Source organism: Sminthopsis crassicaudata, chromosome 4, assembly GCF_048593235.1.
Source record: "Sminthopsis crassicaudata isolate SCR6 chromosome 4, ASM4859323v1, whole genome shotgun sequence".
In the NCBI taxonomy this organism is placed as follows: Eukaryota; Metazoa; Chordata; class Mammalia; order Dasyuromorphia; family Dasyuridae; genus Sminthopsis; species Sminthopsis crassicaudata.
Window position 1 is genome coordinate 386536168 of NC_133620.1, and position 13463 is coordinate 386549630.

General features: G+C 30.9%; 1 protein-coding gene across 11 annotated transcripts in view; it reads right to left on the minus strand.

The window, feature by feature from the left end:
- ARID4B (AT-rich interaction domain 4B) overlaps positions 1 to 13463 on the minus strand; it is a 195017-nt gene that overhangs the window by 99475 nt on the left and 82079 nt on the right. For all 11 annotated transcript variants that reach the window (XR_012481321.1, XR_012481320.1, XM_074262435.1 and 8 more), the window contains exons 3-6: positions 10015 to 10125; positions 5703 to 5768; positions 1733 to 1823; positions 709 to 788 (exon numbers count right to left, since the gene is read on the minus strand). Coding sequence is in view for 9 of the 11 variants with exons in the window: in XM_074262435.1 (XP_074118536.1) it covers positions 709 to 788; positions 1733 to 1823; positions 5703 to 5768; positions 10015 to 10125 (348 nt within the window). In the remaining 2 variants the exon portion in view is untranslated. The remainder of the gene's footprint in view (positions 1 to 708; positions 789 to 1732; positions 1824 to 5702; positions 5769 to 10014; positions 10126 to 13463) is intronic.

Here is a 13463-nt window from a genome sequence, read left to right on the forward strand (position 1 = left end):
TCTGAACTCTACCTATAACTGTTATTCTTATCATAATCAGAACTCAAGCTAACTATGATGTTTCAAAACCTGCTCATAGTCATAATAAAATATCAAAATATTAACATTAGAACTTTAACACATCTAAAACTACTTCTATTCTATCAATTTTTTGCTGAGGCAATTGAGGTTAAGTGACTTGCTCAGGGTCACACAGCCAGGAAATGTTAAGTGTCCTCCTGACTTCAGGGCTTCCCCCTATCTATCAACTTAAAAAGATATCTGAGATTATGAACGCAAAAGGCAATTTCTTATAGAGGTTGCAGCACTGTCCTAATTGGTCTCTCTGCCTCAACTCTTTCCATTCCATTACACTTGCCATCTTCCCCATTGTAATTCATCTTGCAAAATAAAAACACAAAATAATAGATAGTAGGTACAACATAGTAACAGGAAAAAAAAAAAAAGAGGAATCACAATATCTAATACTGAGAAGTAACTGTTTTTTATAGGTATTCTTTAACTTACAAAAAGGAATTAAAGGAGACAAAGGAAACATACTTTCTGTCTCAAATTAAGCTTTACAGATTATTCTTTGATGCTATTTATGAATTTATTTTTTCTTATTCAAGTAAAGAATTTGGATGCCCAAGCAGAGAAAACAAAAAAATTCAATTTCAAGAATATTAGAGATTTAAAACATTTTCATTTGTTAAAACATTTACTTACTTCACTTTCAGCAAAATGTCTTTCTCCTTTCAGACATAATGAAGATCTTCGAAGTGTCTTCTCATCTCCATCATCAAAAACTGTTAAAAGAAAATAGGAAGTGGAAGTCATCACAAGGATCCTACAACAATAGCAAAAAAATGGCACAAAACCCTTATATTTCAGCCAAACTTAAATGATGGGCTGTTTAAATCCCAAAAAAATCAGAATTCTGAAAAGGTGCTTTCCTTGTGTACCCGATACATAAATTTAAAAGATCAGTAACACATACCAAGAATCAACACATTTTCCATTTGTGAAAAAAAGCTGTGGCTAAAAGTTTGTATTGCAGTGATTAGGAAATATAGCTTATTATATGAATTCATTTTAGAGAAAATAACATTTAAGAAATTGGGTCACTAAATCTCTGTGAAAGCAGAAGCTACTTAATATGCTGAAAAAAGTTATCACAATTCAGATAGATAATATAGGCATTACAAGTAAGCAGAATTAGGAATAGGGGCTAAATACTACTCTCAATAACATTCTAAACACCACTAGATTGGACATCCAATTCTCATCATCTTCTCTCTGACCTCAAGTATGGTCTATTAAAGTATTCTGTCAACATTTCTATCCAAAAGAATTATTTTCCCAATGTTGATCCTTAGTAGAAACTCCATCTCAATCATACTGAACAACTTTTAAGAAGAAATGCTATATTTTTTGGCCTAAATTTTATTTAAAATTTTGAATTTCAATTAATTAATATTATTAGTGCATAATTATTTTCCTTATATTCTTCCTTAGTTTAGGTATTAAAACTATATTTGTCTTATAAAATTGGTAGATTTTTTTATTTCTCAATTTTTGAAAATAATTTGTATATTACATAGCAATAAATATTTCTATAAAACTTTAATTTGAATTCTCCAATAAGTTCAGTTAGTCTTTTATTATTTATTCTTTTATTAATTCTTTAATATTTATTATTTAGTTCAACTAAGCCAGCAATTTTTTAAAAAGAAGAATTACTTCCTCTTACCTACTGTGTACCAACTTGCATCTGTTAATTTATTGATAACTGCTTCTTGATAGGCACCATCTGGATTCTTTACTTCTACAATTGCTCCAACCTAAAGCAAAAAAAAAAAAAAAACCAAAAAAAAAACACCTTTTTGAAAGTTTAATAATGGATGAATGGTTATTTTAATATTTTACTTTACATGACAATTTCTACTTGATTGTCAAGGTTAAAAAAAACTTAAGATGTTAATTTTACTTGATATATTTGCCTCCATCAATAGAATAATAGATGATAATAAGAATCTATTTCAGGAATTGGCTAACACAGGAATTAATAATTTTTTTTCTTTTTGTTTTGCTGAGGCTATTGGGGTTAAATGACTTGCCCAGGGTCATATGGTTGGAAATGTTTAAGTGCCTAAGATCAAATTTGAACTCAGGTCCTCCTGACTTCAGGGCTGGTGCTCTATCCACTGTGCCACCTAGCTGTCCACTAACACAGGAATTAAAATGACTAATAATCAACACTATCTAATTCTAAGTTCTGCAAACTTCAAGCTTTCAAAAAGCAAATAATATAAGCAATGACATGGAGGACAGGGGAAACGACAAAATACCAAATTCAGCCAATAGCATGAATTTCATTATCAACTAATCAAACTGAAAATAAGTATTTTTTAAAACATGAGTATGTACTTATTTCTTTTGAAATCTTAAGGTTTTTAAAAATTCCTCTTTTTTTTTTTTTAATTTTTATTTTGGGGGCTTCTCTTCCCAAATAGAATTAAAAGCCATTTTCCCCACAAGTGATATAAATGTTAATTGGAGAATCTGAGTCAGTAAGCAATTTCACCACCCACATACACACCCTTTCCAAATTTTCTTAAAGAATGATGGCTGTATCTGCATTCAGAAAGAGGACTATGGGGACTGAATGTAGATCACAAACATAGTATTTTCACCTTTGTTGTTGCTTACATGCTAATTTTTTTCTTATTTTCCCATCCTTTCTGATTTGATTTTTCTTGTGCAGCACAATAAATTAGAAATATGTTTAAAAGAATTGCACATTTTAACCAAAAATAATTGGATTACTTGCTGTTTAGGAAAGGTGGGTGGTCATGGGAAAGGAAAGGAAAAGAAGAATTAAAAAAATATATATTTTGCAAGAGTGAATGTTGAAAACTTACTCTGTGTGTATTTTGAAAATAAAAGGCTATTATTAATTTTTTTTAAAAAAGGAAAGACTCATGCCTAATTTTAACAGGTATGTGTTGAAACCTAGACACATGAATTACTTTCTATCAAAGATTCAATCAAGTTTAAGATATTTCATAAATGAATACTTAAAACTTCTTCCAGCAGACAAAGAATACAATATATAACCATATGTACATCATTTCTGAAAGTGAACAGCAATTTTCATGGTGATAAGGCTTATTCTGCTTAAAATTCTATAGAACTATGGGGGGGGGGGAATCAAATGAACTAAAATAAATTTAAATAATATGACTAAAGCTTTAAAATAGCATCATTACAAAGTGATATTTACTAATTTATTTACTTTCAACTCAAATGAATTAAGTTAACATTAATCTGTAATTTCTGGAAGTGTACACAATTATAAATAATTAAATTATTTGGTAGAACTAAATTTTTAGGAGCATTTTAACCAAAAATCACCCCCTGCCATCATTGAGCTGAAAGGAAGTGAATATTCCAATAAGTCTAATCTATCAGTAAAATAGTTGCAACAATAATTTTTAAGTTTCCTGCCTTTGTCTTGATCAAAAATCAATAGTTTGACCTTTGGTCACATTCAAAGGAATCAAAAATAAATCAAGAGCATACATTATAAAGAAATAAGAAAATTCAAATCATAAATAGAATGATGTAGAAGAAGCAACTGTCCAGGCAAAAGGGAACCTGAATAGATAATTTTCTTCCCCCATTTGCCCCATTCACATCCCACCTCTCAGTTATTTATAGTTGACCTTGAAAATCTGTAGCCCATCATTATACTCAACCAGAAAAATAATTAAATAATTTAAATAATGTTTAAAAATAATTAAAGAAGAAGAATGTTGGTGTACTTAACACAAAATGCTATTGTTTATTCTTGCATGGTATGCGTGTACATAAGTATGGGGAAACAAGATTAATATGAGATGACTGATGAAAACCAAAAATATTTATGTTTGCAAATTTACAAATATTTACTAAGGACCTACTATGTGCAAAGAACTCTATGATGGTGATCAAAAAATTTTTTTAATCCTAGTTCCAGAATTTTTCTTTAAGAGCAGAATGTGCTTTAGTATTAGATACAATTAAAATTCAAACTCCAAGCATTAAATTACATTGACAAACGAAATTCATGTTGATGATAACATTTTTAGAGATTTTGTAGTCAAGAGCTTAATTCTCCACCTCATATACACTCTGAAACAAATTAGATTATGGACATTACTATTACCAAAGACTACTGAGAAAATATCAGCAATTATTAATCAACATGTCTTATTTATAATCTCTAAAAAATCTTTATGGGGATAACACATGTTCTATTTACAATAGTGCTCCACAAGCACCACCTCAACTGACTCTAGCAATAACTATAAGGTATCATTCAGATGAAAAAATATTACTTTTCTTGTCTATGGACATATTTAATAAGTATCAGAGGTGAATTTTAAACCCCAAATATCTCTGCTTCAACTATACTTTTTCTACTGTATCATGGGAAGGAAACACTTTCATAGATTATTTTTTACAGCACAACACATTTTCATATTCCATATAACTGAGATGCATTGCAAATGTAAGATTACACTGTTACTTGTTGATTACAATAAACTTTGACTTATTATAGCAAAATGTAGCAACAAGATGCTTCCATACATTAAATTCATAAAATTTTCTACATCAAATATGATCTCTCCTCCGTGATTTGAGTATAAACCACATAACACAAATCAGAAAAATGTTCACCAAAAAGGTATAAACATGTCAAGAAGATGAATGTATACACATGCACATGTTTGGAACATATTTAGATTTGGCAACTAGTTAACAGTTACAGTGGTAGGTTCAGTTACTTGCCCAAGAGCTAATGTCTGAAGCAGTATCTGAATTTGTGGCTTCATGACTTCAAAGGCCTGTCCTCTATCTGCAATGCCAAAATGTAATTTGCAAACAGGAATATCCAGAGAATTTCAACACTGATTCTCTGTGCAGCTATAAGAAATTGGATGGATAACAAATCCTCTGTTCTGTTTGGATTTTGCATGTACATACATTCACCTACTTGACAGATACTGTGCACATGGACAATAAAATGGCTCAGATCTCAGTGGCAGAATTCAGAGATCAAGTCTACCTAAGAAATGTTACTGAGTTTTCCAATTAGGCAAAGATAATTTAAAAGTCCATCTCTCTTTTTTCCCCTAAAACATCAATAATGTTTTGGTCACAATGTGGCCATGTATTTTATATTTTTGAGCTCAGAAAAATCAATGCCACAATCTGCTCCCCAAAAGCAAGTAAATGCAATACACTGCAGTATATCACAAACAATAACAAACATGCAAAAAGCAACATAAATGTCATTATATGTCCAGAATATGTGATGAACAGACGTGCTTATTTTGTAATATTCCAAATAATTTTAAAAAGAGAAACATTAATCAGTTCAATTATTTTATTTTTCTACATATATAAGAGAATCATGCATTTTACTCCATACTATTTGTATTAACCTTAATTCCTACACATGTAAGATGATTATATATTTCTGGCTTTATACTATGTAATACTCAGTATATGCACTTATTAATTTCCTTAAAACACCTAATCTCTTAATAAACATTATAGAATCTAAGCAGACAAACATTCAAAACACAAATAGGCATTGAATTGAGAACACACTTTAAGGAATCTGACATTTCCCAATCAAGATTATTTGATTAGATAACAAATAAGTAAATTACCTTTAGTGGACCCTTTATGTGGTCATCTTGTACTTCCATTGTTGAAGAATCATGTCTAAACGTTACCTAAGAGATTACAAGTTTAATTAGTCATCAATTACAAATAAATTATATATCATCAAGTTCAGTAAAAAAAAATTATTCCTTTTATTAAAAGTGATTTAAATTATTATTCATTCAACTTATAATAGGGTTTCAGTTTACTTAACATCCCAGTCTGGAATCAATTAACTGAAAATCATGCATTTAAAAAAATAAAGACCAAGGGAATTTTACTACTCAAAACCCTCCATGATTTCGTCTTGAATTTGCTCCATGGTTAAAGACATAACGTGTTATTCTTTGCTCAATGACATTATCACATTGTTTTGTTTTATTTAAACTGATAATGAAAATGCCTCCTTCTATTAAGCACTTCTTGATTATAAGAGTTAAAATGAGTTCACTGAATAAAGCTTGGCTCAATGATGTTAAGAATGAAAAGATATAAGTAAGGCATTTAAGCTCTACATGTTTCATATTATTTGTGATACCCTTTTTGCAAGGTATATAGTGTCAAAGGCATTATTCTATAGTTTCTACCCAAGTTAAGGTATTATAACACAAAATGAATTTACTGAATGAATACTGAAGTACTTGGTGGGGGGGGGGAAGGGGGGCAGGGGAGGGGAAGAACTCTATCCTACTTTCAAATCTTTGACGTCTGTTTCCAAGCCAAACACATAGCCTATGAGAAGACTGCATTCCTGGAGCAAAACTAACTTAAGAAAACTATTTCTGATTCCTTTAAAAAGGTTTTTGTTTGGAGCTAGGAGATTTTGTGAACCACTTTTTTACCTCTCCTCCAGTGAGAGAATATATAATCTGTTTCATTCTAAGAAAGACTGATGAAATAGAATATTTTCCAGTCCTTTCTCTGTCTTCCAATCCTGAATAGAGATTCATTCATCAAATCAGATAATTTCTAAAGATAGTTTCAGTAACATACATAGGAGGGCTGAGCTGACTTTGAAGGAGAAAAGTGTCTTGGAATTAACACTACTAGATTTCAAGAAATTTTAGAAGCCAAGTTTTTCATTAGAATTTCATTTTTCCTATAAAAGCATCATAATGCCCTTTATAATCATGTTATTTTCCAGAATCTAATGAATTTTGTAAGCTCTCTTGCAGTTCTAATGTAGATTTAAAACAAATTAGTCCCATGGACAATACAAAATTTGTGCTTTAAAAATTGGGATTTTGGGGAAAATGGTCTCTTAAGTGGGTTTCATTATATTAAAGAAACCTGGGACCTTGTTATAAAATAAACTGACTTTTTTGGACCAAATATGCATATTATTCACCATTTTGTGCATGTACATGCCCAAATTCTCACTGACCTAAACCAATCAAATGTGAATAATCATAAAAGCACTTTAAAAAATTAAGATTAAAAAATTTTCCCTTATAAATGTAAAATTTCCACATTATATTCTATATTTCACATTATATTCCCAAAGCGGGTATCTTTAAGTCAATTAAATCATATAATGTTAACACAGATGTCAGTGCTCATAATCTAGAGTGGTGATCTCAAACTCAAATAGAAAATATTCCTAGTGACTTAGAAGATTTAAGACTTCACATCACCTATGTTATATTTTATTTGTATATTTTGTTAAACATTTAAACATAAAATGTTTTTACATTTTAATCTGGTTCAGCTAGCTAAGTGAATGTGTCATTCACGATGACTTCATCAATTTTATAAATGAGAAAACTGAGGTCTCAAGAGGTTAAATAAGGACATACAAGATGTAAAGTGGGAAGGCTAGATCCTCTGATTTCAAATTTAGCAATTTATAAAAAACGAAAAGCTAATCCCTTTAGAATTGAGGATAAAATTCAGTTCTTTTGGTTTTTAACTCTACTCTTCCTAATATAAAAAAGCTATAATTCATATTTCTTCTTGTAAAATTTAGTAGTATAGTACATACCGAGAGAAATCTATTACCATAAAATCATATCCTCAAGAAAGAGATCTTGGTAAAATAAACCCCAGAAATTTTGGGAAATTCCATCTTTATATATATTTATTTATATAAACTGTCACACAAAATTCAAGAGATCATAATTCTATATGTTATGGCCAATAAAATTACTAATATAACAAAGCAATAGCATTCAAATTCAATATTCAAAGCATGTCATGTTATATTTAATACAGAAAAAAACAATCTAACAATTTTCCCAATTAGGGGAATCAGAAGAAAAGTCTGAGAGAATTGCTTTTCCTTCTCTTGCTGCTTTTTTCTCTAGACTAAGCTCTGATACAATTTGTTCATTCTCACTCACATCTACATTCAGATGAGGAAACTTCCTATTTCAATCCAAATTAATATTGTCTCTGCAATATATAACTTTAGGGAGTTGCCTACAGCACTGAGAAGTTAAGTGACTTGGCCAGGATCACAGAGCCAGTCTGCATCAGAAGTGGGACTTGAATTCAGCCTTCCGGACTTCAGGCACAGCACTTTAGCCAGTATATCAAGCAGCCTGGAGAAAACTGCTGGAATCAGGATAAGTACAAATGTGAGACAGCAAATTACTAGGTCATTACAAATAGTAAGTAGTTCCCTGTAGCCTCTCCACTCTCTGGAAAACATGGAGAATACCCAGGAGGTGCAAAAGTTGTAACAAATGGGACTAGAGATAGGAATTCAATTAAAGTTAAAAAATAAAAATAAAAAAGAAACACTTATTAAGATCCTACTGGGAACAAGATATTCTGATAGTTGCGGAGGATATATACCCAAAGAAACAACAGAATAAAATCCCTCATGGAGGTTAAATGAGGACATATAAGAAGTGGCAGGACTAGATCCTCTAATTTCTAATCTAGAAATTTATCAAAGATGACAAGCTAATTCCTGGTAGAATTAGGGCTACAAATCCCCTCAAGGAACTTACATGAGAAGAAAGAGATACAAAAAACATAGAGAACACACTGACTAATACAATATAAATTGAGAAAGAACACTAGTAAGTGATGGAAATGAAAAAAGGCTTCTCATAAGAGTTGGTGTCCCTGAGTAGGGCTGGAGGAAAGCCTAGGTTTCCAAGAAGTGGTGTCAGTCAGGCAGCCTATGCAAAGAGAAAGGGAAAGGAAAGGAAAAGTTTACTTTGGGGAACAAGTTATTATATCAGTCTGGCTGGAAACTAGACTATGTAAAGGAGACGACAAGGAAATATCTGGAAAGGTAAGTGGTAAAAAAAGAATAAAGAATCCTGTTTATTTTTCCATACAGAATTGTAATTCCAGTCTCCTGTGTTTATAAGTAAAGGAATTGTAAAATTGGTAGATTACTCCTTTTTCATGGCCTCCAGAAAGGCAGTAACAAATTTCAATTACAAGATTGATTACAGCTATGTGAAGTGAAAGTAGGAAAAGACTCAGAGGCTTCTTCAACAATATTAGATTATAACTATGTACAACAAACTATTAATGGAGTTATAATTATAACTCCAGTTTTTTTTTGTTTAGTTATACAAATAACTATGTGTGTAGGGATATATGTGTGTCTGTAATGTAATTATCTTTCAAAAGATTGTATCGATCCACTTTTATACATTTTATTTACCCAAAGGTTTTTTTTTTTTTTTGGGGGGGGGGAGTTATTTTGGAATCCATAATTGGTTAACAAACAAAATTAGCTACTATAATACATTACCTCAGAGTGAAAAACTAACTTATATAATGAATTATTGTATTATGATTAAATGTATATAATATATATATTATAATACATAATGTATTATGATTAAAATTAATGCCAAGTCTTTTTTTCTTTACATAAGCACTTTTAAAAAAAATTTTTTATAGAATTATAGAGTTCCCAACAAATGGTCAGCCTAGCATTTAAAGACCATAAAAAACCTTCAGAGATGGGGAAGAAGTTCAACAGGAAAGGTTAGTAAAAAACTAAATCTAATCCTACTGGATTTTCTCTATCAGTAAAATGAGGAGGTTTATACTATATGATCTTTAATACCCTTGTTTTAAAATTCATGATTCTAAATATAAGCACCAAAGCTGAATGGAAAATGGCATTGCTACATTAGATAATTGTAACAATTACTTAATTGTATTCCAATTACACACTGAATTGCTTTTAATGATATTTTATTATGCTTTCTTACAGTGATTGCTCTTATGAGATATCAGATTATATTCAATAGGAAAAAAGCTCTCAAATTCCACAAAAGTTAGAATTAAATAGTATTCTGGATACCCAAATTCACAGTATATACATAGCTAACAAAAGCATAATACCTTGACTTTGACAAGTCTCTTTGTGGTCTTGATCTTGGCTTCACAGAAAGCTCCTCTGTATTTAGCACTCACATCAGTTCCCACTGTCAAATAAGGAGGCTCATCAATGGCCTAAAAAAGGAAAACATAATGAATATTTAATTTCTCCAATTCTTTCCTACCAATCATTTTCCAAACTAGTAAATGTAACTGTGCTATTACTAAAAGAGAAAACACAAAATAGCTTATAAATTCACTATCAAGAAACTAATCAAGAATCTAATAAAATGGCATAGTTTGTTTGAAAAATAAAGTTCTTCCCACAAAACTTAATGTTAAATGAGCTAAATTTTGACATCATATTTATTTTATAAAAACCAGTTATTAGATAAAACAAGGCAATAGGAATATTAAATTCTATGGGATCAAGAGATACGATCAGGCAATTTTCAAAGAAAAATACAAGCTATTAACAATTACATTTAAAAAAAGCTAAAACTAATAATCAGAGAAAATAAATTAAAACAATTTTGAAATTTCACCTCGTACCAATCAAACCAACAAGTATAATAGAAGAGGAAAATGGCAAATGTTGGATATGGTAGGGCAAAAGGGGTTTACATCAACTTGGTGATGCAGTAGATAGGATACATTGCAAAGACCTGCATTCAAATTAAACTTCAGAGGCTTATAAGTGATGTAATTTTCAATTCACTTTATCTCTGCCTGCCTCAATTTCTTTAACTTATAATGTGTATAATGAGCACCTCACTGATCCCTGCAAGAATCATATTGGAGGGACAGCTAGGATACACAGTGGATAGAGCACCAGCCCTGAAGTCAGGAGCACCTTAGTCTTCTTAACCCCAATTGCCTCAACAAAAAAAAAAAAAACAAACAAAAAAAAAATCAGAAGAGATATTTGTAAAACCTTAGCACAGTTAATACAACATAAATGCTTATTCCTTCTCCATTTCTCCACAGCCCCACTCCCAACCACTACGCACTATTGGTGAAGCTATGAATTGGTCAACCAGCCATTCTGGAAAGCAATTTTGAACTATGTCCATATGTTACCAAACTATGCATACCCTTTAACTCAACTATATACCAAAGCTTCCTAAATTGTGGATTTAAATATGGAGTCATGTGATTGAATATGTGGGGTCACAAAATTATGGTTTATCATCAGTAAATATTTAATTTATATACCTATATGCCTAAATATCATGTAAAATTTTCTTGAGTGAAAAAGGGGTCACAAGTGGGATAAGTTTTTGGTTATTTTTGTTTTTTTTTTCCCCCTGAGGCTGGGGTTAAGTGACTTGCCCAGGGTCACACAGCTAGGAAGTGTTAAGTGTCTGAGACCACATTTGAACTCCGGTCATGCTGAATTCAGGGCTGGTGCTCTATCCACTGCGCCACCTAGCTGCCCTGGAAAAAGTTTTAAAAAACTATACAACTGCACTACACAACTATTGCACCTACATTCACAAAGAATTCATAGAAAAGAAAAAGATCTATATGTACAACAACATGTATAGCAACTCTTTGGAAGTTAGCCAAAAATTAGAAACTAAGAGGTGTCCTCCAATTGAAGAATTGGATTCAATAGCTTTTTGAGGTATCAAAATCCCTGCAATCTTTTTTTCTACTACATCTATAAATTTTTTAAACTTCTCTAATAATCTGTTAAAGGGAATACAGTTCACATGGGTTAATGCCATTGGGACCCAAGAGTTAACTGAAATAATCCACTGTACTCCACGACTAATGATAGTATAGTTGTGCTTGATTATTTGAAATAGATATATATTATTCCTCGTTTCCATTAGCAGAAAAGGATCATTAGCTAACAGACAATCAGGCCTGCCAAATATGACAGAAACCATCTCAGGTGAAGTCCTGAACCTATTTGTTTTTTAAAAAAGAATAATAATAATAAGAAGAAAATTTATTAAAAGAAATAATTTCTCCTAGCTGTGTGACCCTTGGCAAGTCACTTAACCCCAAATGCCTTAGCACAAAAAAAAAAAAAAAAAAAAAAAAAAAAGGTTTCTCCTCTGTCACTATCAGGGAATTAAAGAATATTATTACTTAAAAGAAGAAAATAACTTCAATATTTTTCTAAATTTTTGAAAATACATTGAAATTCAGCAAATTTTGTCTTTTTTCTGTATTAATGAATGGCTGCCAGTAAAAATATGAGGGCAAATGTATTTGTTTTAGTGAACTATAGAGCACAATATTTGTGAGAAAGTATACCGTATAGGAGGAAAAAAAAAAAAGATGTCAAGGTTAATCACGCAATATATGTAGTGCTAGTGAAGTGGGCTACAATTTCATAATAATAAAAATGAATTCAGTGCTCTTAACCAAACAATAAGTATATTATATGTATTTCCCTCATCTAACATAATTTTATGAGATTAATAATACAAGTATTATTATCTCCATTTGAAAAATAAAGGAACTGAAATTTAAAAAGGATAAATAATCTGTTAAAATAGCTAATGGCACAACTGAGCCCCAAAATCAAATTCTTTTCGCTTCTTCTAGCTAATGTTTGTTGGAACTTCGTACAATTTTCTCAACCTAACATCCCTTTGGCAAATTAGGCTTCATTCTCCTTCAGGATCTGTTTCTGACTTTAAAAATTTTGACACCTAGGGTACAGTATGGATAATTCTGCATCCTCATCCTCTTTGCTTCTTCTTCTTCTGTGTGTGTGTGTGTGTGTGTGTGTGTGTGTGTGTGTGTGTGTGTGTGTGCTCTTCCATTAGAATATAAGCTCCACTGGAAGAAGGAAATATTTTTCCCTTTGCTTCTAGATCTTAGCATAGTGCCTTGTCTCATCATTGCTGTTCAACATGTTCAACCAAAGGTTATAGTAATTTTGAAGATTTTTTTTTCTCCCAAGAATCTATTATAGTTTAACAGCATGAAAGTTTTGCAACACTATCAAATATAAGAATAAAACAAATTTCTCTGTTTAGTGAATTAAAATCTGGCCTCAGATATTTACTAGTGCTTGTCCCTGGCTTTAATTTGTCAGCCTTAGTTTCCTCATCTATAAAATAGAGATAATAATAGCATCTACCACCCAAGGTTTTTTGAGGATCTAATTAGATAATATTTGTAAAGTACTTTGCAAAAACCTTAAAGCACTATATAAATGCTGGCTCTTATTATTTCTTATTAGACAAAACTTAAGCCATTTATATGCATATGTCTCTTATGCACATATATAGTAGAATCATAAAAAGTTTGTTAAAAGTATTTATAATCTGATACTAAAAGAGAAAACATAGATTTAGAGATAGTCTCAAAAAGGGCTTAAGTTTATAACTGACCTCTCTAATATTGCCTGTAGCATTACCTTTCATGTTTCACATAACAATAATGTTCATGGATATACATTTGAGTTTATTATTTAACCTAATATTTAAAAATATGACTACTAAAACCAA